The sequence below is a fragment of the Lissotriton vulgaris genome, chromosome 7, assembly GCF_964263255.1.
Source record: "Lissotriton vulgaris chromosome 7, aLisVul1.2, whole genome shotgun sequence".
Classification (NCBI taxonomy): domain Eukaryota; kingdom Metazoa; phylum Chordata; class Amphibia; order Caudata; family Salamandridae; genus Lissotriton; species Lissotriton vulgaris.
The window spans coordinates 309,473,110-309,500,475 of record NC_141695.1 but is presented as its reverse complement, the minus strand read 5'-3'; the positions used below and the strand labels follow the sequence as shown (position 1 = coordinate 309,500,475).

Below are 27,366 nucleotides of genomic sequence, written 5' to 3'. Positions count from 1 at the left end.
CACATAGGGGTCAGGAACTCACCGCAGCAGACGCCAGCAGGACACAGGCAGGTCCAGGCAGCAAGTCAGCTGGGCAGTTGCAGGGAGCCTCTGGAGCATGTTATGTTGCTGTAGCTCATAACAGGAGGTCAGGTAGGTGACCCTTGGAGTTTCTTCAGCCGGGGATCAAGGGTACAGGTCCAGTCTTCCTTCTTAGCAAGCAGGGCAGCAGCCATCAGAGTAGCAGGGCAGTCCTTCTGCCAGCGGAGCAGCACAGCAGTCCTTCTGTAGCATCCACAGGTCAAGGTGTGTACTGAAGAGTTAGTTTTGGGGGTTCAATATGTATACCTGGTGCCCACTTTGAAGTAGGAGAAGATTGTAGAGGTTTCTACCCCCTAAGGTGCCATGCATCCCCTTCCTCCCTGCCCTGTTCCCAGGTTGTATGGGGACACAAAGGGCCAGTGACAAACTTTTTGTGAGTGTGTTCAGGCAGGGCCTTTGTGAAGTTCAAGTGTGGTAGGTGACATCCCCTACCCCGTGTTAAATCAGAGTGGCCTATCCTTCCTCCTACACCTATCTACAAAGACCAACTGCCAGCAACACCTAGTTATGTGACCCAGTTACAGGCCGCAGGCACCAAATAGTTAGTACAAAAATATGGCAACTTTCTAAAACTGACATTTTCGAAATTGTGATTTAACATATGACTTTATCATTAAAATTGGCTTTTATTTACAATCCTTTAGAGACCAAACTCAAACTGTCTTCCTGCTCCCAATTGAACAATATCACATATTAATGTAATAAGGAACCCCAATATTAACCTACGGGAGAGGTAGGCCTTGCAGTAGTGAAAAAAGAATTTAAGAGTTTTTCACTACTAAGAATGTAAAACTTTAAAAGTACATGTTCCACTTTCTAAATACACTGCACCCTGCCCTAAAGGCTATTTAGGGGATAAACTAGGGGTGACTTATATGTGATTCATATGTATTAAAAAGGTTTATTTTGTCAAGTCGATATGGCAACTTAAACTACACACATAGGCTGCAGTGTCAGGTCTGAGACATGTTTAAAGCGCTACTTAAATGAGTGGCACAATCCGTGCTTCAGGCCCACAGTAGCATATACTTTACAGGCCTGCAGCACATGTAGTACTAATTTACTAGTAAATTTAATGTGCCAATTGGCTGTAAGCCAATTTTACCATGTTCATGGGAGAAAGCACAAGCACTTTAGCACTGGTGAGCAGTGGTGAATTGTACAGAGTCCTAGGACCAACAAAAACAAAATCAACAAGAATGGAGTAGTAAAGGCAGAAGGTTTAGGCGACGACCACCCAAAGGCTGACAGGTCTAACAAAAATAATTGTCATAAAGACTGTGGAGATTGGATCTTTGAAAGGTCTACCTAGAAGCAAAAGCTGAAGTATCCACCATCTCAAGCTGTTCTGTGCTGTCTGTAGCATAATCACTAGATCCCTCAGTTCCCCAGGGCCTTTAACCGTTGACTAATGAGACACTACTGATGCCGTCTCATATGGCGGTACCAGGTGAATACAGTGCAAGGTCATTTCTAACAATTTCATTACTGTTTTCTGGTAAAGAGTAATGGTGTTTTGCGAACGATAGTAAGCCCTTTGCTGTCAGAGCTGCCAATGCCTGAGTATCTACCCTCAAAAATCCTTTAGTTGAGTGGGATGCAGGCACAATGTCTGAAGGGTAACTTTGAAGTCAAACAGGTACAGTTTTGCTGCCCTGATATTCCTGAAATTAATTCTGCTTCACTAAACAACCAAACTTGTATAGCTATGCGGGACAGGTGTGCCACCACAACCAGCAGTCATTTGATGAACACTCTTGGAGCAGACTTTATTCTAAATGACACCACCATGAATGGATATAGTTTTCCAACAAAACAAAGGTATTTTCCATGCTGCTATTGCATAAAAACATGGAAATACAGTACTTTTTTTTTAAATTCAAAAGTTGTTATTGACATGTACATACAATAAAGCAAGCCCAGAAGACAATGATGGGTACAATAAAAATAATGGCCTGCTGCATAAATAATCAGAAATAAATGTTTGGGCGATAGTAGAATCTAGAGGGACAAAATGGAAATTAGGAATAGAAAAGAAAAAGCATGACAACAATCTTATACATTGCATAGGTAGCATCAGCATTAGTACATTGCATAGGTAGTATCAACACAAGTGTATTGCATCGGTAGTATCCACACAGGTGTAGTGCCTGCAGGTGATCACATTCGTTGAGAGAGATGGACTCATTGGTGTAACGCAGAGAGAGAGTGTAAGGGCAAGGTGTTTTAAGAGTATGTGTGATTGTGATGGGGTGGGGACTTCAAGGAGGTTTGTGTCTGATGAAGTAGTCATCAAGGGTGGCCCACATTTGTCTGGGAGGAGGACGCCATGGAGTACAGTACTTTTGAGTCAGTCGTCGCCAGGCTGCCTTCTTGAACTAAAACAGTGACGTCCTACAACACTATGGGGCATATTATCAAGGGGGTTTATCTCTGCTTTTTTGGCTTTAAAAGCCAAGAAAGCGGAGATAAAATTATCTCCCTATTACCTAGCTGTCGCTAACACCAGTTAGCGACAGCTAGTAGGAGATAGCGGCCATCTTGGGCCCCACTTTGCATGTCAGTGATATTTATCACTAATGACATGCAAAGTGGGCGTGCCAAGATGCTAGCGACTGGAAACCGTCGCTAACATCGCTATCTCCTATTACCAACTTTTGGAGATATTCGCGCTAAGCGTGAATATCCCCAAAAGCTAACACCTGCCCTGAGCAGTTCTTAGCCATGTTATCCAATAGGAGGTGGATAACATAGCTAAGAGCATTAGCTCGGTAATGCATGAATATCGCTGACTTTTCAGCGATATTCATGCATTGCGGCCGATTTTTATCGCATTTGTGATAAACCTTGGTAATACCAAGGTTTATCTGCGATAAAAATCGCCGCAGCTCAGCGGTAAATTTTTGTCTCTAACCAACCAATAGCGATAATTATCGCTATTGCTTGGTAATATGACCCTATGATTCTTAGGTCTCGCGTGGCGTACTGAGCACATGCGCAGTCGAGCTTGCAAGATTTTATGTTTTAGGGTGAGTTACACTTGCAAGGGTTAAGCCGCGCCCCGCTTCTCCATTGGCTGGCCTCTCGAACGGTGGCCAGCCATTGGAGAAGAGGTCACCATGACGTATTTCTTTCTCTTTAAGCCCCGTCCTTTTCAGTCGGGGTTCCTTGACTTGCTGCTGGCGTAAAAGCTTTCTTATCTTCTTTATGGGGCCAACAGATGGCCCCATAAAGAAGATAAGAAAGCTTTTACATCAGCGGGAAGTCAGGCTCTTAAAGAGAAAGCAGCATGTCTATCCCCACTCCCCCCACCCGCTACTACTCGTTGGCAACTGCTGCTCGCTAATTCATGACCCAGGGAACAGCGAAGAAGGCCCCCAGCCCGCACGACCCCCAGCTCCCCAGTCAGCAGGCGAACACGATGAGGCTCTTGGCACCAAAAACAATGCAGTGTAAGAAGGGCTCAAGGAGCGAGAAATGGCGGCCTTTGCCCCTCTGCCTCAGGAAAGGCGGCTCAGGCCCCCCCATTGTGCCGCTGGCGTAATCTAACCAGTACAGACACTGCACATATCGGCCGCTGCGCTGGCCATAAAACAGCGGCCCACACCTGCAACACCGATATCGGCCCATGGCCAGAATGCCCGCTTTACCAATCCAAAACGGGCACACTTATCTTTGACTTTCATCACCTTATAAGCGTTCTTCGCGAGCTTGGGAGGCTGGGCTTGCTTTGGGCTTCTTTCGGTAGTCCGTGCTGCGCGTTGTGTGCTTCTTTCGGAGAAGGTGGGTCTTATTTTTGGTTTTCACAGTCCTGAGAAAGTCAACGAGATGCGGACGTGAAGTGACTGGAGGACCAAAGCGAGCCTATGACCCGCAGAGCAGCTGCTGGTGAGTACAGCCTGGCAGAGCGACTTTGGCCTGGGGGGAGAGGAGAGGGTCAACAGCGCCGGTGGCAAGAAACACCGGGTGTGCAGCGGGGTCACGGGCGTGTCACCTTGTGTTGTCCCCTACTCACTGCTTTCAGACCAGAGGTATCCCGGGCCCTCATTCGCCACTGCGTGTTCTGCCTTTTTATTGCCTCCTCCTTGGGACCGTGCCGGTGGCACCCCCTCCACCCTCCCGTTCTCCCTCCCTAGCCCTGCTCCCCAGCCATCGCATAGGAAAGGTGGGGAGCTCCCACATCCTCCACACACATAAGCCTTGAATGATAAGATAACCGGACATGGCACAGGTGTGATACGTGATGCCACCCAGCGTGGTAGTAGTCTAAGCAAGTGTACTTTCAGGGCATTCCATTCCAAAAATAACATTCCAAAAATAATCTCTGGTGGAATTAGTGTAGTAGTTATTCATATATCAGAATCCTTGCCATGCCGGTGTACAATACATTGTAAAATAATAGTCAAAGTACAGTGCAAATAGCTGCAAGGGGACAGTTTAGGTATATAGTTGGAAAGGCACCATATAAAGTTATAGAGGCATTTTCTGAAAAAGTTGATTACATTTGCTTAGCTTATTGCAAGGGAGGGGGGAGAGTTCCACTTCCAGATATTTGCCAGAAAATAAGGGCTTGATAGTGATTTTGTTTCTGAATTCGGGATTTCGATATGAAGAGGAGCCGTGGATAAAACAATTGGGGACATAGAAATCATTTTCCTCATAGCGCAGGAGCTTTGTACTAGGAATTTGACACGGTGGCGTCCTAGAAATGGCGCAGTGAAATCTTGTAGATTTCACTGCGTCACTTCTACAAGGCTTTTTTGCGCTGGAACGCCCTCCCTGCATACGTTATACCTGACACAGGTATAATGTGACGTAGAGCTTTACAACGTGATGCACCTCATTAGGTGTGTCACGTTGTAAATGGGCCTCATTTTTACGCTGCTGCTGCAACACAAAAAAATGACACAATAGCGGCGCAAAAAATGACGTAAGGGGCTTGTAAATCTGCCCCTATGTCTTTATGATTCTGACTCAAAGTCGGAAAGGCTCCGCGAGTAGGGTTGCCAGAGTATTAATTCACTGGTTAGCTGCCAACTGGCCATTTCTTCTGAATGAAAGAAGAGGCTCCAGAAAAATGTTCACAATTAGCTTACATCCCTCAAAACAGCTTAGTTCTTCTTTCTGTCGCCTTGTTTCAAATGTTGGAATAGTTCCTTAGTCTACTTACATTGCTGGTTTCCATAGTGATTGAGGACGGCTGTTACATTTTTGTCGCTGAGTGATTGCAGATGTCTATACTTTCTTTCCAGTCACAACTTTTTGCTTTCCATGCCAGATAGAAATAAAGCAAGTCCTGGCTGTACACCATGCGCCACATGGTATGCTATGGGCTCACCTTATCAGATGGTGTAGTGTGCAATGTGCCTGCCTCATAATCCTCAGATGCTGTATCAGTATGGCAGTCCTCGCAGATTCTGTTTTCCTACACCCCCTCCTCTTGGATTAGAGTGAACCTTCACCTTCCTGCAGGGATGTTTGAATAAGATGTGAACACTAAGCCACTTCTGGAGCAGTCTCTTCATTGTTCTGCACTGTCGTTCTTGCTTTGTCCCTCCATAGGGGTTGAGTCTCCTGCAGCATTTTCTGGCAGTGCTTATTGTGAGTACTGCAACAGTTTGTAGCCAGAAGGAAAGTTTTGTCTTTCAGAGCCTGCATCTGGTTTTCAGTGTTGCTTGAATGTGGGTGAAGGGGCATTGTCGTAACTCGTGCTCTGTTAAATGGAATCTATTTTCTCTGTGCCACTCCCTTTTTGGCTGTGGTGGAAGATACAGTGAATGGAAAATGTCCCCCATTGAGAGGGACCTAGGCAACCAAGGAGGCTGTGCATTACATTCAATATTAATAAACTTCTCAACATTAATAACTTTTTTCCCATCCATAGTATGTGGGTCTACGTATCTAAACTATAACTGTATTACTGAAGAGTCTATAGAATAGGAAATATCGCTATTTTGCAGCATCTAGAATGTTATAAAGAATACATTAGTAAGTTGTTGTTCTGCTACTTATATAGCCCTAAAGGTCTTTGGAGAAGGTGCATCTTTTATTGAGTGGTCATCCATTATTTTTTGCTGGCTGGTATTACTGTGTTTTTTAAATCTACACACTGGAGAACTGCTGCTCAGGCCCCCGTTTATAAGCCCTAACCATTAAAACATGATAAAATGGTCTAACTCGTAGCTGTCCTCCATAACCTTCCAGTAAGGCTAAGATAAATTGTGAAGAAGATACACCAATGGCATGGGAAAGTTAAATGTCACATGTTCTACCATCCACTAGGCTAGCCAAAGGATACAAGGCTTCAGGTCTACCTGTTTAAACATGCAGGGGAACCTGTCAAAAGAACCCTTTTTGGCAGGAAAGAACCATGATTTTAAATATTAAATACATCAGCCCTACTTAGGTCTTGTAGAGCACAGCATAGGATGCGTAGTATTTAAAAGTGGCACATGCAATAATTTAATATTGGCATGTACCTACAGTGACTAGCCCCCAAAAGCTATTTTACTGTGATGAGCAGTAGCTGTCCTGAGAAAGAAAGCTCAGAATACAACTCTGCTATCTGAGGTCTGGGAACAGCTACAGGAATAATTCAAAGACAATGTTCAATGTGTAATAAAAATCCATTTCACTGATGAATTTCAATGTATTTTCTTTTAAGGTGAGACTCTGAATGCTTAAACCTCTAGTAAGCTCATTAACATTAATGTGTTGGCAAATGGTCTTGCTAGTTCTTTCCCTTAATGAGGTGTGAAAACAGCCCCCGGAGCAGAAACAATGGCTTAGGCCTTTTGTCAGGAAGACTTGGGTGTGAGGTATGTAATTCGCGCCGGAATCAAGCCAGAGTCCAGCCCGTCTGCGCCCGTCCACGACAGACCGGGGTGTGGGGCGAGTCCTCCTAGTCCTCCGATGCCGCCTGACATGTTGGGACCGGCCAGGCACAATCTACGATATACTCAACAGGAGCTACTGTCACTTCGCCCTAGTGTGACAACAGCTGTGGTCACCTCTTTCAAGCTGATTTACTACCTCTGTCATGCGGTCTTTGTGATCAGACCTTTCAATTCTCGAAGAAGAATACACACGAAATATCCAAACCGAACATGCTATTACTAAACTGCAGGTCGATGAAAAAACATAAATCTGAAATTTATGATTTACTAACTATAAATAGCCCTGACGTGCTTTTTCTCACCGAGACCTGGATGGACGAAGATTCATCTCCTGAAGCGCTCGAGGCCACTCCTCCTGGTTACTGCCTACTTCGAATAGACAGACACAAACAAAGAGGGGGGGGGGGGCTAGCTCTCATTCATAAATCCGAGCTGGAATGCACTTTAGTGAAAGCCACTTTACCTCATAGCGAGAGTGGCCTATTCACTATTAAAACAGGGCCGAGAAATGTTATGAATGGTCTGTTAGCGTACCGCCCGCCTGGAGTAGCGGGACCGTTTGGAAACCAGCTTTTAGACTACATCACTCAGCCAGCCCTCCGATACAAAAAATTCATCATTTTAGGTGATTTAAATCTCCATTTTGATGATAGGGAATGTAGGGAGGCACAGGATGTGGCGGCAGCACTGACATCTTTGGGGCTCAATCTACAATCTACTGCCCCCTCACACCAACATGGCCATCTCTTGGATCCCATCTTCGCTAACTGGGAGGGTATCAAAGTCTTCCCTCCGGTTAGAATAATCTGGTCAGATCACTACATCATCCCGTTCTCTGTAGATAATACCCTTCCAGAAAACAGACTTTTTAAACCCCCCTCCTTGAAACAGAGAAACTGGAAAACTTTCAATCAAGAAGCATTCAGATGTGCACTACAAAAAAATCCCCCTCCGCAAAGTAAGTCTCTTCAGGAGGCTTTGAAGAGCTATGAAAAATGGGTGTCCTCTGCTCTGGACGAGATAGCTCCATGGACATCCAAGCCCCCTGCTAGGCAATCCAAAACCGCTCCCTGGTTTTCGGAAAAACTTAAACTTGCCATAGCCAGATGTAAAAATCTGGAGCGCAGCTGGAGAAAACACTATAATCTTGAGGATAAACTATTGTACAAAAAGGAATTGAATAAATACCATAAATTGGTGAGATCAGAAAAAAGTTGCCACCTTAAAAGCAGAATTGACTCCGCGGATAATCCCACCAGAGAACTTTTCACCATCTATAGAGAGCTCACGGTCCCAACCAGACTGGAAGCTCCAGACACCTACTCGAAAGAATTGTGCGACTCTATTGCCGATTTTTTTCGTAAGCAAGATCGATAACATCCATGCCACCTTCACAAGGGATGAGGCCTATCCAAGCAAACACGTAGTAGCCAAAAACATCTACACGGGGAATTCTGGTCTCACTTGCTTTATCACACCTGAGAAGCAAGAGTTATTAAGCATCGCCAACAGCATACAATCTGGCTCACCGAATGATGTTTGCCCGCCGGCTCGATGTAAAGGAGTTCTGGAGACCATAATAATTGACCATATCAGCCTCATTGTGTCACTCTCTTTTCAAGAATGTCAGGTATTAGATGCATGGAAAACTGCCCAGGTAATCCCCCTTAAAAAGAAGCCCAACATCCATATCTCCCAATTTCAAAACCTTCGTCCTATTTCTCTCCTCCCCTTCTGTGCAAAGATTGTGGAAAAGGTGGCGAATAGGCAGCTTATGAGTTATCTGGAGGAGCAATCTCTTCTGCACCCCACACATCGGGATTCAGAGCTGGATATTCCACAGAGTCAGCCCTACTTTTCTCCACCGAGAGCATAAGGTGCATAGTGGACGAAGGAGAGACAGCAGCGTTGATTTTATTAGATCTAAGTGCAGCTTTTGACACCGTGCTGCACTCAATGCTGCTGTCTCGGCTGTCGGACATGGGAGTTAAGGGACGAGCTCTTGCCTGGATAGAGTCCTCCTTGGTCAACAGGAGCTTTCAGCTGCACTGCCCCCCCCTTCAAATCCTCTCTCAGGAAGGCAAGCCATGGGGTTCCTCAGGGCTCGAGTTTGAGCCCTACTTTGTTCAATACCTATATGGAACCCCTGGCTTGCATAGCTGAGACATTTGGGGTGGGCATTGTTAGCTACGCTGATGACACCCAACTGATGTTCAAGCTCACGCCCGACCACAGAGAAGATGCCATCAATTTCTCCAACTGTCTTTCATCTATGGCAGCTTGGATGAACAGCAACTGCCTACGCCTCAATGGCGACAAAACCGGTCTGCTGGTGGTAGGGAAATCACCTTCAGCATGGTCACACATTTGGTGGCCTGCGGAACTAGGCAGTCCTCCCTGTCCTGTGGTTTCGGTGCGTAATCTGGGCATAACACTTGACTCCGACCTCTCATACAAGTCACATGTCAACAAAGTAACAGCTAGGTGCTTCAGCTCCTCAAAGTTCTCCGTAATGTCTTAGATCTTCTCCCCATCGATTCCAGAAAGACCATTGTCCACGCTCTAGTAACCCCCCATCTTGATTATGGGAATGCTCTGCTTTTAGGTCTCAGCAAAAAAGGACTTCACCAACTGCAGTGTGCTCAGAATGCCGCAGCGCGACTTGTGCTCAAACTTTCTCGCAGAGCTTCAGGGAAATCCGCTCTGTCTAAACTTCACTGGCTCCCTATCAAGGAACGTATTAAATTTAAGTCCCTCTGTTTTGCTCATCGAATTGCCTATGGCACCGGACCAGGCTATTTACAAAGCCTTCTCACAATACACCGCCCCATCAGGAACCTAAGATCTTCTGGAACGATGATGTTCAAACTCCCCAAAATCACCAGAGTTAGGATGGGAGGATGTTCGTTCAGATAGCTGGCTGCCAAGTGCTGGAACGAACTCCCGCTCGAGCTCCGGATGGAACCTTCTGAAATTAGATTCCGGGGAAAACTTAAAACTTTCCTGTTTCCCCGTGTCTAATCCCTTCTCCTTCCTCTGCTCCTTTTTGACTCACCCCTGTTCTTCCCTTTGAGCTATTTTGCAGTATTTAGCGCGGGACACACTGTTTTTGGGTAACCAGGCGCTTTATACATGGTATTATTATTATTAATATTATTATTATTATTATTAATACTTATCCACTCAGGAAGGGCTGCTGGGGATGGATCAGGAACTTCATAAACTTGAAAGAGACTAGAGTGAGACCTGCTCATTCATAGTTAAGTATAAAGGGGGATCTGAGGAAGAGAAGCCTTTTTACCTCTTGAGTTCTCAGTAGTCTGTTTTGCACCAGGCCAGTGAGAGGAGGAGCTTGCCCCATAACCAGCTTGGTGTAGGTGAGGAGGAGGGGACTGGTCATTTCCCTAAACACACCCCTGGCTGGCATGTATGCTGCCTCAAAGGCTGAAGCGCTGTGTCATCTGGAATTTTACATAGAATCGTGCATGGTGGGATAGTTTGCAGTAAGTCAAACAAGATGTGCTGCAAAACTGTGACGTTGCCCATAGGAAAATGTTTCTCATAGATTAGGTAGTGTCCTGCAGTCATCCCCACCCACTGGCTAGTATGTCTCACAAAAGTGGCACCTTACCCACAGCTCATCACAACACTCTCTAGACCTGTGGAAGAAGAGAAGACTGGACTTGTGTATGAAACCTGTTTGAGACCTGAAGAGCAGGCTCTAATCCCACTTATAACCAGAACTACGAAGAGGATTCAAGTGGTGAGCTGGCTGACCTCCTATGTGGCTACATGGACACAATAAGCTTCAAGAGTCCTTTTTCCTCACACACACCATGACCATTAGCAACTGGACCTGGACCGTACCCTGTTGATGTGCTTGTCTGGAGTGATTTCTGGTCCTTAATTACTGCCCAAAAGGTCTTGGGAGCCTTAGAACTGGCCAAGAGGAGCTGCTCCAGAAACTCAGAAAAGGTGGGACTTAGGAACTTTTAGAACTTTTAAGACCAGCTGTATCTTGTGGCAAAGGTTTACAATTTCAGCTGTTGATAGACCTTCATGCTCTCCCTACAGGTGGATTTTGAGCCTCATAAAAAAAGGCTAATCCAAACGTAGAAATCTTTACTGGGCAGAGATGTGAAAACTATCCGCCCGATGCGAGGACTTCGTGGCTCTGAAATTTGGATTTCTCTTATTCTGAGCTTTTCCTGTCAAAACCATGGCTTCAGGGGCACCTCGTCCCACAGCTATACGGCCTTGAGAGGACTTGGTCAAATACATTCCCCAACCATGCCATGCTGGAAGATTTCAACTTCTATTTCAGAGACTTAGGGGTGATTATGATGACAGTGAGACCGCCACCGACAGCCCACCATATTACAATGGAGGGTGGTTTGTTGGCAGTCGGAAAGACCAACCGTGACGCATCCGATGGGCTCCTTGAGCCTGCTGGTGCATCGTAGGGGAATCATATCCCTAGAATAGTGGTGGTGCCTAACGGGCACCACCATAGGGATTATGATATTTCTTTCCACCCGCCTTTTCATGGCGGTTATCCCACCATGAAAAGCAGGAGGAAAAAGACTTTGGGGGCCCGTAGCGGCCCCCCCCTGGCCCTAAGCTGTGAGTTTTGGGGGCACCTATGTTGCCCCCTACATATTCCTGCACCACATGGCAGGCACCGCTGTGTGCCTGCCACGTAATGCAGGGATCTGTCAGGTGTCTCCATTTAGCACTGTGGCGGTTGCTGCAGCCAGCAGGTGGTGACCTGCAATATATAGATGAAGTTTGCAGGCTGAATGAGTCTCTCTGAGTGCGCTCTCATAAAATATGTCTAGTTCTTGAGAACTGAAATGCAAATCTTTTTTTCAAGGATGGTAAAGGTTACATGCTTAGTATGTCAAGCACAATGAGATCTACAAGCGTAAGACCTTTATCGACTCCCATTAGCAGACAGCCTGTATACACATCTTTCTTGTAGGCCTTACCTTCAATCTGTCCTATGTGCCTCTGGTTCCTGCTGTTCATCTCGGAGACAGTGGTGAGTGTATCCTGTGTGTCATCAAGTTTGGTCCGAAGCTTCGTCATGGTCTGGGAAAACTGCGACATCTTGACATCCATGCCGTAGAACTGCACATTGAGGCGATGGATGGCAGACTCTATGGCACTAAGTCTGTTGACTGGAGAAAGATAAGGAGTTAAAATTTTGAAGACATTGAAAGTGCTGTGACTACACAATTCCCACATCATCCTTGTCAACAGCTTAAAATCCTACATTGTCATTCCCACAGCATAATTCCTTAACAAATCTATCCTGTCAGTCTGATTCTCTAGATAATTTAACCCAATTTTTATTTTCTCCACATCATCCGCTCTGATAGCCATCAACCCACATCATTAATATGACAAATCTTTTACCTGGTCCATCTTGAGTGTCCCTTGCATCCATTATCAGTCCTGAGAGCCATGCATCGTCCTTGATAACCCCAGATTCCCACATCAACCATCTGTAGGAAGCCGACTCTGTATATACTATACCAGAGTAAGGTATAGTGTGCACAGTGGCCAGGGAGTCCCCAGAAGTACCGCAGAGGATAAATTAGGTAAGGACTAACAACTTTTTGTGGTAGTGTGGGTAAGCAGTTAGACTTAGCCAGAGGATGTGTTAAGCATTTATTGTATTCACTCACTCAGGACTGATTACACACACTCTGAGACCGAATACAGATCAACTGGGTAAGTACAAAACAGTATACATGTATTTTATTTCTAAAACCAAGCAGGGCGTGGTAAAGGTAGGTCAAATGTACTTACAATTGCAAACCTTTACACAGAAATGCAATTGAGAATGGATTTGCATTCGTTACAGGTTGATATGACTTCAAAAAACGGTTTAAATTACACAGTAATTACTTTCAGAATACTTTTTGATTATTTTCAGATAACATTGACTACTTGGGGTGGTGTGCCTAGATACCACACCGAAGGATCTCACAATACAAGTTAAGTCAGACATTTTTTTGGTTCAAGTTATAGGTACTTTCTCCTCCATACAAAACAACAGTTCAACACTTAAAACATTTTTGGACCAAAACCTCATAACATGGGTTCTGATGGAAGAAAAATGGTTATTGGTTTCACAGGTAAGTAAACATCTCACGAATGGGAGTTTTAGGGGTTAGTACCAAGGTTCCCCAAACTCTAGGTAGGGCCTCAAGTTGCACCACCAGCGGCACTGGGGGTGCTTGGTGAAGAGTTCCGGGAACCCAATGTTAGCCAATGGGGCTAAGGAGGCCTTTCGGTCAGGGACTGCTTACGATCAGGCACCTCAGTAGTGGGAGCAAAGCTCCTGAGGTTAAGGTCAGCACTGCAATGGCCAACAATAAGCACAGGAGCTGCACCACAAGCGGCACTGGGGTGGCCGGTTGCAGTGTGCCTAAAAAGACAGCGGGGACCCTGTGGTTTCCAATGGAGACCTCCAGTTCGGCAAAGAGGCTGCAAGCTCGAGCAAGGAGACTTTGTGAAGGCGACCACTGCCTGGAGACATAAGTTGGGTTCTTGGGGGATGCCTGGACACTGTTGGTTGGGTAATCCAAGGCTATGTTGCATTGGATGCAGGGGTGTCTTCTAGAATCAGGTTTTCTTGCCCGTTCCAGTTGCGGCCGATGCATCCTTCAGGTTGAGGATGCAAGAGTCATCTTGAGGTTTGAAGGACCACCATATTCCAGGTCAGGATCAGTGGGGAGACCTCCTCGTTGTGTAGGGCCATTCGAACTCGGGCTGTGTGCCTTGGGTGCAGAGTGGTGCAGAATTGTGGAGCCACCGGATTCTGGATTCTGTTGGTGAGTCTTTGCTTGAACACATCCGGTGCTCACAGGAGACAGAGTCTGTAAGATGGTTGCAGGGCAGGTCCTCCAGTCTCTGTGGGGCTGCTGGACATGCTGTTTTTTTTGCTGTAGGTAAGTTAGCTATAGGACAGGCTGTTAGAGCTGGGGCCAAAGCAGTAGGTGTCCTCTTCTTCCTGGGTCAGCACGGCTCTTTGGTCCTTCTTCTATCCTCCTTGAATCTGGGGAGCCACAGGTTCAGGGTTGTCCCTAAATGCTTAAAGGGGTGTGTAGGTCGGGACCAATGGGTCCCTTCCTCTGGGTGGGTATACCCCCTATTATGACACACTCCAGTGAGAGATGGTATGGGCCTCCCTAATTGGATGGGTCCCTTCATCTTCAAGATGGAGGGGTCTGAGATGTGTGCTTCACCTCGCCTCCCCCTCCTAAGGGGTGGGGTTGTCAAAGGTGGGCACACCTCTCTTCCTAGCAAAGTGGGGGACAGAACTGGAGGGAACCAGTTGCTGGGGGCAGCAAAAGGCAGGGACATCTTAGAAAGGCGGCAGGCCTTTGAAGGTTCCCGATATGGACTCAGCCCATCCTGGGGGAGGAAGCATGACACCTCGCCCCAGGTTGGACTTTGGTTTGGACCCAGAGAGCAGAGGCTCTCTACCCAGGGGTCCAGAGACCTGTCTGTGGCAAATGGCGGGCAGCCATTCAGGACCCACACTGGGGCTGGTCATTTTTCAGGGGGCATCTCTAAGATGCTCTCTGAGTACATTTTACATTAAATCGCACACTTGCATCAGAGTGGTTTTAATGTGCTGAGAAGTTTTCTACCAACCTTCACAGGTTTTGGTAAAGCCATTATGGAGCTGTGGAGATTGTAACGACCAACTCCTAGACCATATACTCTTTATGGCTTTACTATACTTACAATGTCTAAGAATGGACTTAGACAATGTAGGAGTACAGGGCTCATGCCACTGTAATGTACAGGGCCTCTAAGGGTGGCACAATAAGTGCTGCAGCCCTTAGAGGCCTTCCCCAGTCACAGTGCCCTTGGTACCCATGGTACCTTTTACAAGGGGCTTACCTTTGGCCAGCGATGGGCAAATTGTGAGTACAAAGGTACAAATTTGGGAAAGAACACAGGCCCTGAGAACCTTGTTGGCAGCGACTCAGGGCACACCAAGTCAAAGTGCATCATGTGTCATGCAAAAAGTAGGGGGTAACCATGCAAAAAGGGGCACTTTCCTACACCATCCCATCATCATCCTTCCTGACAAGCAGATTACCTGTATGTATGCAGTATTTGTATACCAAGAACCTAGCTAGAAGGCAGCAAAGGACTGTACAGGGTCAAAGGCGAGCCTATAGTGTGATAGAGAGGTACGTGGGGTTTTGGACCAGAAGTGTACTGTAACTGCATTGTGATGTAGTGTCCTCATATAATACATCCTGAGAGCAAGATTTCTCTTGGAATCCAGCCTGACAGCCAGATACCCCACATTGTCAACTCTGAACATCCCCGTCCTCAACCTCATCTGTCCATCCTTACAGTCAAATTCCCCACTTCATCTATTACATACCCAGCGCCAGCGATCCTTACACCCTTTCCCCTCAATAGACTTGAGGCGCAGATTCTCTGCATCCAGACACCAAAGGTCCCTGCAGCAGCTATCCTGAGAGACCAGTCCTTGTGCTATTTTTACAAAGGTACTATTGTGCAAGAGACTACCTTCCATCAAGGTAAAACTACAAGAGGTGCATCTTTGATAATTGTCCTTCTTACCCTTGGGCTATACGTTACTTACAGCCTTTAACCAGGAAGAAATGTTCCCTCCTTTTTGGGAGCCCCCAGGTTAGGAAATGGCAGCTTAAGCCTTTGACTTCGGTAGTAGGATTCTGGGGATGCCTGATTGCATGAACCAGCCTTTAGCATGAAAGAGGCATTCCATAGGGATTGCTGTGGGTGTTCCCAAGCAACTTTACGAAACCTTGTAAATCTAGGAATGCATCAGAATCCATAGGATTCTGATGCATTCATAGATTTACAAGTTTTCGTAAACCTGGGAATGTGCCAGATGCTAACATCTCCCCAGGGGAGGCATAAAAGTAGCGCAACAAGGAGAAATGCCTTTATTTTTCCTCTTTCTTTGGGTACTGCATTCTGCAGCTCACATAGGAGGAGGAACACGCCATCAATGATTGTTGTTTTTGTGCATCAAGGTGTCCCTTCCTGCACAAAAACAATCATCCCTGCAACGCAGGCCCCCTTGCACCATGGTGCAAGGATGCCTGCAATGGTGCCAGGCAGCCTATAGTGCTCCAGCGCAGAGGAAAGAATAGGCATGCGTCGTATTGTTGTAAATATGATGCATCCCTGCACTTTCCTAATGATGCAATGGGGCACAGCAAGATGGCTTGCAGAGCCGTGCTGCATCAATATCTTGTAAATATGTCTCTAAGTCTTCTTCAGTGGGCCACTATCTGGTAGCATTGCGATAATTCAGCTTTCAGGTTTTAGTGGACGTGATTCTAAAACATTTCCCTAACACTTCTCGTGAGATGTGTCAGACACCGCAAGCCCAAGCACTGCCACATCCATCCATCCGTAAGACCCCTAGTTGCATTATTGGGGTTATGTTAATTCCCTTCCATCATAAAGCAGGTGTTTAACCCGGTCTGGTGCCTGCATTTCAGGATCCAATCCACTTTCCCTCCTCTGGTGCTGCCTCAGGACTGAGCCTTGACTTCTGTGCTGCTGCCTCGGAATTGAGCCCCGGCTACTATGATGCAGGCTCGGGATCCAGCCGGCTCCTCTTGTGCTACCTCAGGGCCCAGCCATAGCTCCTCTGGTGCTGCCTCAGGGCCCAGCCCCGGCTCCTCTGGTGCTGCCTCAAGACTCTGCACCGGCTTCTCTGGTGCTGCCTCGAGGCCCAGCCTTGGCTACTCCGGTGCTGCCTCAGGGCCCAGCCCCGGCTTCTCTGGTGCTGCCTCGAGGCCCAGCCTTGGCTACTCCGGTGCTGCCTCAGGGCCCAGCCCCGGCTCCTCTGGTGCTGCCTCAGGGCCCAGCCCCGGCTCCTCTGGTGCTGCCTCAAGACTCTGCCCCGGCTTCTCTGGTGCTGCCTCGAGGCCCAGCCTTGGCTACTCCGGTGCTGGACCCTGAACTAACACTTTAACCTCAGGCACTGGTTCCAGCTGCAGCTCTGCTTCAAGATATTAGAACCCTAGCCTGTCTAGGCATATGGATTTGGATAAAGATGCTGATAACGTGTAACAAACTTTGAAAATGTTTTATTTAATTATGCAAAAGTTCCTTTTTCACCCTGAGCTAGAGGGTTTTACCCCTTACACTCAAGATTTAGATATTTTTGGGCCCAGTAGACTAAAATACTTATCTTTCATGCCAGAATACAGCGTACTTGTTCACTTGGGTAACGAGTCTCAGCAACAGCTTACCTCTTAATTAACTGTACCTATTATGATTGATAATAAATACAGAGCACATATGGGGGTTTTTGTATGTGATATTTGAATTTGTCAGCTTATTCCTCTGCTACATCTGCAACCTAAAATATTGAATTCCACTCATACACCTTTAGAAGTGGCAGCTGCAGAGACATTAAAGTTGTGGGGCTGCGCAGGGGGTTGGGGGCAACTCGGGGCAGCGCAGGGATAAGAATTAAAAAATGCTTACCTGCCATCTGCAGCATTGGTGCTCTTCTGGCCTCTGCTCCTCGAATCCCGGCATGCCACAGACTCCCCTACGCCAATCCAGATGCTAGTCTCAGACTGGTGATTGGTGTGAGCGCCCTAGTTAGGCGCTCACTTAGGAACTACGACCCTGTGCTTGCTCTCCACCCGGCTGTAAAGCACAACTTGGGTGGAGAGATCGAAGTGCATGTGATGGTTTGGCTGGCCTTAGACGTCTGGCTGAACTGTCATGCGCACTTCAAGCAGTGCCACTACTCCTCCTCCTTCCTGCAGCTGTGTCGCGTCAGAATAGATGGCCCTCCTCTGCCCTAGACAGCTGCAGGAAGTGAGCGAGGAAAAACAATTAATAATAAACTTTTGTTTTTATCATTTTATTTTTTATTTTTCACTGCTGACCTCCGGCTAAAGTAGGTGCGCTAAACCACATGGAGGGCGTATCCCCAAACCAGCTTTTGCATCACTATAGCCTTACTGGCTGCTGCCAGGGTACACCTGTTGTTAAAGACCCTGAACCTGACTTACAGGCCCTATCCACAGTTGAGGACCTATAACGAGGGAGAGAACCTTTAAAACCAGTATAGCCCGAAGCAGAAGGGCTATAAGGAAGGCTATTGGAACATTCCACTCACTAAAGGGAGAATGTTCTAAATTAACAAGGGGGAAAATGGGGGAACATGAAGACATACATTGGAATGTTGAAGCCCCAGGTTTATACCAGCCATCAGAAGCCCGCAGCTCCTCCATTGGCTCCGATGAAGGTCTCAACATTCCACTGTTATAATCTAGTTTAATTCTGGATCAGGTGTGGTGAAATGTCTTCTCCAAATTTAAGATGTACTTGTACCTTCCAAAAATGTTCATCTTAGCAAGATTCACCATAATTTTTCTTTCCTTTCGCAGGTTCTCCGGTAGATCATTCCAGATCTGTGGAAGGAGAACCGTGAACGCTCTGCCCCCTTTGGTTTTACGATTGTACCTAGACGAGGCTAGCCTACAGACCTCAGAAGAACATAGAGCCCGGCCGGGAACGTACTTCTTCACTCGATCTTTTATATATTTCGGTGCATCCCCATAGATAGCCTTGTGGGCTATACAAAGACTCTTAAATGGCATGCGCTGTTCAATGGGCAGCCAGTGCAATTTATGTAGTAATGGAGTGGCTCGCGTTCTCCTAAGGAGTCTAAAAATGAGCCTGGCCGAATCATTTTGTACAACTTGTAATCTCCTGAGGAGCTTCTAGGGAATGCCCAAATAAAGGGCGTTCCCATAATCCAGCCGAGAGATGACAGCGGCGGAAACAACTGATTGTAAAGCAGAAGTAGAGAGGAGAGGAACAAGTCTCCGCAGTTGCCTAAGTAAGCCCGTGCAGATTCCCACAACCGAAGAAACCTGGCAGGACATGGACAATTCCGAGTCAATTTTCAGTCCCAGGCTTTTTACTACTGGCACTGGGACTGGGACCACACCTAATTCTGGGGGCCAAAAAAGGTCAAAACAAGGGCTATTATGAGTTGGAATAATAAGCACCTTGTTTTATCCGGGTTGACTTTCAAGGAATTGGCTGCCATCCAGTTAACAGTAAACCTAAGCAGACTTTTTACTGATTCCTGAGCCTGGCCGGTGTTGTCAAGCCGGACCAGAAGTTGGGTATCGTCAGCGTAGTTAAAGACCTGGCAGTCTCTGCGTATTTGAGCCTCCACCAAGAGCTGCAAATAGATATTAAAGAGGAGTGAAGACAATGCAGAACCCTGGGGGACTCCACAGGTCAGGGAGCCCAAGGTCGACAGCTGCTCACCCATTTGAACTCTCCGAGTGCGAGCAGTCAGGAAGGATCTTAGCCATTGAAGTGCTTGCCCCTTTATGCCCAGATTCGAAAACCGGTTCAGCAGAATGTTATGGCTGACCGCGTTGAATGCTGCTGACAGATCTAATAAAATCAGAGCACTCGGCTGTTTGTTATCGACCCTAACTCTGAGCTTGTCCAAGACGGACACCATCACCAGCTCTGTACTATGATGTGCTCTGAAGCCCACCTGTCTAGTGTGGAGCAATTTTTGGTCATCTAAGTATTTTGCAAGTGTTTTCAGGACATGTTGTTCCAACATTTTTGCTAGAAAGGGGAGCTGTGAGATGGGCCGTTAGTTTTTTAAGGCTGCCGTATCCGCCCCCGGTTTTTTCAGTAGGGGGGTGACCCTTGCTACCTTCAAGCTAGTTGGTAGATAGCCCAGGTCTAAAGACTCATTGAGTAATCCCAGAACCTTACTTTCCAATCCAGGGAGAGCCATTTGGAAAAGCCTCGGAGGACAAGGGTCCATTCGAGAGCCCGATTTGATCTGTTTTGCTAATGCAGCCAGGGTGGCAGAATCAAAGCTTGGGAAACTAGACAACTGGCTGCTAGGGCAGAGGGGATTAATCTGATCCAGAGAGCAGAAGTCAATGGGGGTTGTGGTGATTTCCAAAACGATGTCCATAACTTTCTTGAGAAAGAAATCCTGGAATCTAACACAGTTTGGAAGAGCGATTGTGGGCATTTTTCCCCTTTTTGACTCAGTTCCTTCAGAATTTGTTTATTTCCTGCCAGAGCAATCCTTTCTTTGTAAAATGCTGCTTTCCTGACTAGGATAGCAGATTTATACGTAGCGAAAAGGGCTTTATAGGTTTTTAATTCTGCTGGCTCATAGTTAAGTCTCCACCGCCTCTCAGCTTGGCGGAGGAGTTGCTTTTTTTCCCTTAGTGTATCGTCAAACCATTGGGTCCTCTTTCCCTTTGTCTCTAACCCTTTCTTTCCGTTCAGGTGCCAGTAAGTCAATGGCCTGCTGTAGCCGGGAGAATAGGGCTGCACTTTTGTGGTCCAGGTTGTCCTCACTCATCTCAGGGAAAGGAATTGAGTGTAGCAGAGTTAATAGAGGATCTGCCTCAACATTTTTCCACGTTCTGACCTTCCTCCACAAAGGTGGGGGCCGCAAGAGTGGACTGTCACTAGGGACCCAACATCTTAGCAGCGAATGATCCGACCAGGCACAGGGGCTGATATCAGTTAACTGTGCCCGCGGCTGTGAAGACCAGATTAGGTCTAAAGTGTTACCTTTAATGTGGGTAGGACTGTTCACCAGTTGCTAAAGATCCATAATAATAATAATATAAAGTTTGTAGAGCGCACAGTAACGCCATCACGGCGTGTCCCCGCGCTGACACTGTCCAAGAAATCAGCATACAGACTACCCGGATTTATGAGGAGTATAGATGAGTTTTGAGCAGGGCTCTAAACCGCGTTTCGCTGCTCTCCAGTCTCAGTGCACAGGGGAGTTTGTTCCACTGTTGGGCTGCTTGGAGTGCAAATGAGCGTCCACCCATTCTAGCCTTCTTAATTCTAGGTACTGTCAGCAGTCCGGCGCCCTCTGATCGTAGGGACCTAGTTGGTTCGTATTTGCTGATTAAATCCTTGAGGTAAGTTGGTGATCTGTCCCAGACGATACAGTGACAGAAGAGGAGGCACTTATATCGCACACGCTTCTTTACAGGTAGCCAATGAAGCGCATCCAGCGCCATTTTCGAGTTGGCTCTCCTGGGTCTTCTTAGCACCAGTCTGGCGGCGGAGTTCTGTATGACTTGTAGGCGACCTATGCTGCCTTCGGTAGCCCCTAGGAATAAGATATTGCCATAGTCTAATCGCGAGGTCACTAGTGCCTGCGTTAGTGTTCTTCTGGCCGATAAAGGGAGGAGGTCTAAAGTTTTGTTTAGAGTCTTCAGTACTCCGAAACATTTGCCTACAAGACGCCTGATGTGGCCATCATAAGAGAGGGCAGGGTTCATCCAGATCCCTAAATTCTTTGCCTCCTGACATGGTATAGGGGTAGGACCCAGACATGAAGGCCACCACTCATCCGACCAGTTTTCCCTTTTTCCCCCTACCACCAACACCTCTGTTTTAGAGCCATTAAGTTTTAAACAGTGGGCGTCCATCCATTCTGCTAGGGCCTGCATACAGGCTTTGAAGTTGTGAGGGGTGTTGGTGGAGTTCTGTGATAGGGAGATGAGCAGCTGGGTGTCGTCAGCGTACGACACCAGTTCCACCCCATAGGAATGTACAACTTTCGCTAGTGAGGCCATATATAGGTTAAAAAGAGTAGGGCTTAGGGCTGAGCCCTGAGGAATTCCCTGGTCTAAAGACATCTCCACTGATCGACAAGTCCCTTGCTGTACTTGGAAGCATCTTTCTGTCAGAAATGATTGTAGCCAGCCCAGCGCAGGACCAACGACCCCGGCTTCTTGCAGACACCGTAGCAAGATGGAATGTGCTACGGTGTCAAAAGCCGCGCTAAGGTCAAGCATAATCAAGGCCATAGTATGACCTGCATCTGCCCCTGCTCTTAAGGTCTCAGTAGCTCTAAGGAGGGCTGTCTCCGTGGAGTAGCCCGCCCTGAAACCTGATTGTGAAGGATGGAGTGCATTCCATTTTTCCAGGTGTTCTGTGAGCTGAGCGTTGACCACCTTCTCAGCCACCTTTGCCACGTATGGCAATAGGGAAATGGGTCTGAGGTTATCCAGAACCTCCAGGCTTATTGTTGGTTTTTTCCTAATAGGCAATACTATGGCCTTCTTCCACTCCATCGGTACCCGTTGAGTGGAAAAGGAGGTTTGTAGGACATGTCTAATGTGAGGTTCCAGGGCTGTTAGGCCCTCTGAGAATACCCAGGCCGGGGCCGGATCATTAGGGGACCCAGACTTCACACTTCGACATATCTTTGTAAGTTTATCAGCTGCGGGGACATTGAAATCTCGTAGTGAGGACTCTGGGGCTGTCGATGGACTGTCTGCTATGAAGTCTGAACCCTTTTCTGGTTGCTGAGAGAAGGAGGCGTAGATCTTTTTGACTTTATTAGAGAAGAAATCTGCAATTTTGTTGCAGCCCTCCGTGGAGGTATTCGTAGGGGTATTAGAGCTAGAAACTAGAGAGATTTCTTTATAAATCCTGAACAGTTCTCGTGAGGAGCATTCAGCATCCTCGATCCGCGTCTGAAAGTATTTAGCTTTTGCTCTACGCACCGCGTACTGATAGCTTCGGTGGGCTGAGCTATAGCTGGTTTTGGCTTGTACAGTCGGGTTCCTTCTCCAGGTCCTTTCAAGCTTTTTGCAGTTCGATTTTAGTTGCTGTAGTTCTGTAGTGAACCAAGGGGCAGTGCGCTGTCTGCCCTCTTTGGTTTTACCCTTGCACATGGGGGCTATCTCGTCTAAGGTGGTGGTAACAAGTAGATTAAAATCCTTGTTCGCCTGTTCACTGTCCGTGGGCTGGGGGGGTAGTGCTTTCTGGATTACGTTTATAAAGTTCTCTTTGGAGTATAATCTCCATTTGCGTTTCTTAATGTTTCCTTTCCCATGATCAATGGTCCTAGCAGTATGGTAGAAGCATTGAAATGGGACCAGGAAGTGGTCAGTCCACGGAAGCTGACATGGAGTGAGAACTTTTATCATATCCCAGCTTGCAAAGATGGGGTCCAAACAGTGCCCTCTTTGATGAGTGGCTGCGACACTTAGAAGTTTAAATTGTAGTTCTTGTAGGACCAGACGCACGTCTTCTGCCTCCTTGTGTCCTTGATCCTCTAGGTGTAGGTTTAAGTCGCCCAGCACCAAAACTTTTTTATGTTTAATCGCGGTCTGAGCAACCCCCTCTAGTAAGCTACTGCGGAAGTTGCCCAAGGACCCAGGGGGTCTGTAAATTAGGATGCCCGAGATGTTCTCATGTTGAGTCATTTTTATGCTGAATTCGCCTGCTTCGCTGTCATCAATTTTTGCTGGCTTTAAAACACACTCGAATGGGTGTTTAACGATGATGGCGATACCGCCTTTTGTCCTGTCAAGTCTGTGGAGGGTATAGCCTGGTGGGATGGTGTCTACTATATCTGGGTCTGAATGTTCTCCCAACCAGGTCTCCGTCAAGAACAGTACGTGCAGGTCCTCCTCCAGTATGAGATCCCATAGCTGAAGAGTGTGTTTGCTAATGGACCTGCAGTTTAAAAGACCCCCCTTGACAAGAGTCATTTCCGGGTTAATGGCAGCTGGCGCTAAGCTGCTTCCTCTAAATGAGCAATGAGGGCATGGACCTAGGTCCTGTGGCTCCATTGTATTATGACAGAGGGTGGATATGATGGGACAAAGGTCTCTCAATCTACTGCTTGAATAGCAGTGTTTGTGGCGTGTGGGAGGTGAAGGGGTTCGGGCCCCTGGTCCCGATAGGTCGCGGACGGGCGCAGACAGGCTTGCCTTAGGCGTGCCTTTGGCGCGCAAACGGCGCTCCCGCTGCGCTCGTCCGCTGCGCTTCCTCTGGCTGCACATAATATAGTCAGCCCGGGGGGCGTGGCCTGTAGGGGGCGTGGCCGAAATTCTCGCCAGGAGTGGCGTCGGGAATCGTTGCAGCCTGCGTGTTCTCAGTGACACACTCGACTGTTTAGGTGGGTTTTTAGTTTTAAAACAGAGTGAATCATCAAATTTTAAAAAGTTTCATGAATCACAGCTCCCGGCGTGTGCCTGCGGAGTTCTTGTCAGGGTTAACTAACAGCGCTCGGTATTGGCGCTTAAGTAGTCAGCCCGGGGGGCGTGGCCTGTAGGGGCGTGGCCGAAATTCTCGCCAGGAGTGGCGTCGGGAATCGTTGCAGCCTGCGTGTTCTCAGTGACACACTCGACTGTTTAGGTGGGTTTTTAGTTTTAAAACAGAGTAAATCATCAAATTTTAAAAAGTTTCATGAATCACAGCTCCCGGCGTGTGCCTGCGGAGTTCTTGTCAGGGTTAACTAACAGCGCTCGGTATTGGCGCTTAAGTAGTCAGCCCGGGGGGCGTGGCCTGTAGGGGGCGTGGCCGAAATTCTCGCCAGGAGTGGCGTCGGGAATCGTTGCAGCCTGCGTGTTCTCAGTGACACACTCGACTGTTTAGGTGGGTTTTTAGTTTTAAAACAGAGTAAATCATCAAATTTTAAAAAGTTTCATGAATCACAGCTCCCGGCGTGTGCCTGCGGAGTTCTTGTCAGGGTTAACTAACAGCGCTCGGTATTGGCGCTTAAGTAGTCAGCCCGGGGGGCGTGGCCTGTAGGGGGCGTGGCCGAAATTCTCGCCAGCAGTGGCGTCGGGAATCGTTGCAGCCTGCGTGTTCTCAGTGACACACTCGACTGTTTAGGTGGGTTTTTAGTTTTAAAACAGAGTAAATCATCAAATTTTAAAAAGTTTCATGAATCACAGCTCCCGGCGTGTGCCTGCGGAGTTCTTGTCAGGGTTAACTAACAGCGCTCGGTATTGGCGCTTAAGTAGTCAGCCCGGGGGGCGTGGCCTGTAGGGGGCGTGGCCGAAATTCTCGCCAGGAGTGGCGTTGGGAATCGTTGCAGCCTGCGTGTTCTCAGTGACACACTCGACTGTTTAGGTGGGTTTTTAGTTTTAAAACAGAGTAAATCATCAAATTTTAAAAAGTTTCATGAATCACAGCTCCCGGCGTGTGCCTGCGGAGTTCTTGTCAGGGTTAACTAACAGCGCTCGGTATTGGCGCTTAAGTAGTCAGCCCGGGGGCGTGGCCTGTAGGGGGCGTGGCCGAAATTCTCGCCAGGAGTGGCGTCGGGAATCGTTGCAGCCTGCGTGTTCTCAGTGACACACTCGACTGTTTAGGTGGGTTTTTAGTTTTAAAACAGAGTAAATCATCAAATTTTAAAAAGTTTCATGAATCACAGCTCCCGGCGTGTGCCTGCGGAGTTCTTGTCAGGGTTATTGAGATCATATTAGCGTCTTGTCCCAATGATAATTAAAATCATGCTATGAGAGCACTCTTTTTTGTTGGCCTGTCTCTGCTCATGTGTTCTGTTTACTTTGCTTGAGCAGCTTCTTTTGGCTGCCCACTTGACCTTAACCCAGAGAAGCTACTGTTGTGTATCAAGGTAGGTTTCTACAATATTAAAGTATCAAAGAATTTACATAATATGCTTCCCTCGCTTTTCCAACTTGGTTTCAAACTTTGCTATTGCTACTGTTGTGGTTTTGTTTTCTAGAAATTGGTGGAATACCTGGCTGTGTTTGCGGGGTGCGGCTACTTAATGGAGTGCCCTCTGTAAAATGGTCATCACATTGTACTTTGACTCAAATGTCAATTGGCCAAGTGTACTTCTTTCCTTCTTAAGCTGCCATATCACCCTAGTGTCATGTGATAAAAACACCTTTTTTTCTTGCTGAAACATGAGAAAAAAGACTTGGAGCAGGAAATGGCAATGGCCCTCAACAGTCTCACCATTCCTTGTTATGAACACAGGGCATTTCAAAGAACAAAACACTCTGTGTAACAGGTGCTCATCCGTATTCTTTTTCATAATAATTTAATATTACACTATTTGCCAAATATTATTAACACCAAACAGGTTTACAATTCATACACTAAATAGAAATGTGTTACAAAGCTTTAGAATTTGTCTTTTAAGTATGTATTCACAAATTATCATAAATACTTCCCCGCCGTCTTACCAAATGTTAAGCCACCTATGAACTTAACAGCGTGGTGGTCCCTTACAACATGGCTTCTTTGTGTTGAGGAGTACATTCACATCCCATTACGTGGCCATTCTTGCCCTGCGTTTGTTTCCACTTTAACGGCATAAACCAATGAACACTTTTTCCCGCTCCGGAACTGCACAGCTGTGAGTAGGGCTGGTTGGCACTGCAGGCTTGAGGCTGAACTCACAGCTGTTTTTATGCTGTCAATTTACTACTCTGAGAGCTTTGAATATAGCACTGCTCCGCAGGGTCGGATTGGTAACGTGGGCACTCGGGCAATGCCCGAAGGGCCGGTTCCAAATGTGGGCTGCTTTTTTAAGCAGTCTGGGGGGCTGATTTGGGTGGTTTCTGCATTGTTCGATACCGCCAGCGGCCCAGTGGGTGCCTGAGAGGCCTTTCTAGAGGCAGATGGGCGTCCATTACCTCCCTTTTATCAACGGGCAGAGGTGTCACTCACTTTCTCTGGCTGGGTCTGCCCATCGATGTATGCATACTGAGCTCGGGCAGAGGGCCTGGGCAGAAGTGGCCTCACTTGCATTCAGTTGTGTTTCACCAGTGTACACTAATCCATGCATTTTTTTTTACCCCCCCCTTTTTAATAAAAATTTTGCCGAAGCAGTGTTTTGCAGAAAGACAATATGTAAATGTGGAGAAAAGAGTCACTTTCAAAATCCTCACCCACGCCTACAAATGCCTACACATCACCGGACCCAAATAACTCAACAACAGAATTACCCTCCACGTACCCAAAAGAAACCTCCGATCAGCCAACCTCGCACTGGCCTAAACCCCTCGCATCCACATAGCCAAAGCAAGCGGGACTCCTTCTCTTACATTGCGGCCAAGACCTGGAACAAGCTCCCGGCAGACATCAGATGCGCCCCCTCCCTGAACACCTTCAGGAAGACTCTTCAGACCTGGCTCTTCGGCTAAACAGCTCTGTCGAACCCCCCCCCCCCCTCTTTCCCCCCTCCCTGCCCTGAGACCCTCAGCGCGCTTACAATTCCTTGATTAATTGGTTGATTATTTTAGCATGCCCCAATCCAACCCTGTGCTCCGATGCCATCAGGGAAGTGATGCCTCAACTTCACAGGACTATCGTTTTCCTTTCAACTGGAACAGATATTCTTTCATTTATAGCACAGTAGCGATTAACTGTTTGGAAATATTACCCATATTTTTTTAGCTTACATCAGAAGAATAAATTATAGACCTTGGAATAACTGTTTTTGGATACCGAGAAGGGTAATATCAGCCTTTCCAACTGTAATCAAACAAGCATTTACAATGCAATGGTTTCGCCTTTGGAAAAGTTAGAGCTATTG

At 47.1% G+C, this 27,366-nt stretch overlaps 1 protein-coding gene across 1 annotated transcript in view; it reads right to left on the bottom strand.

Annotated features, from left to right (window-relative positions):
* CLEC11A (C-type lectin domain containing 11A) overlaps window positions 1-27,366 on the bottom strand; it is a 116,573-nt gene that overhangs the window by 5,581 nt on the left and 83,626 nt on the right. The window contains exon 3 of the mRNA XM_086930110.1: window positions 11,966-12,157. Within this exon, the coding sequence (XP_086786236.1) occupies window positions 11,966-12,157 (192 nt within the window). The remainder of the gene's footprint in view (window positions 1-11,965; window positions 12,158-27,366) is intronic.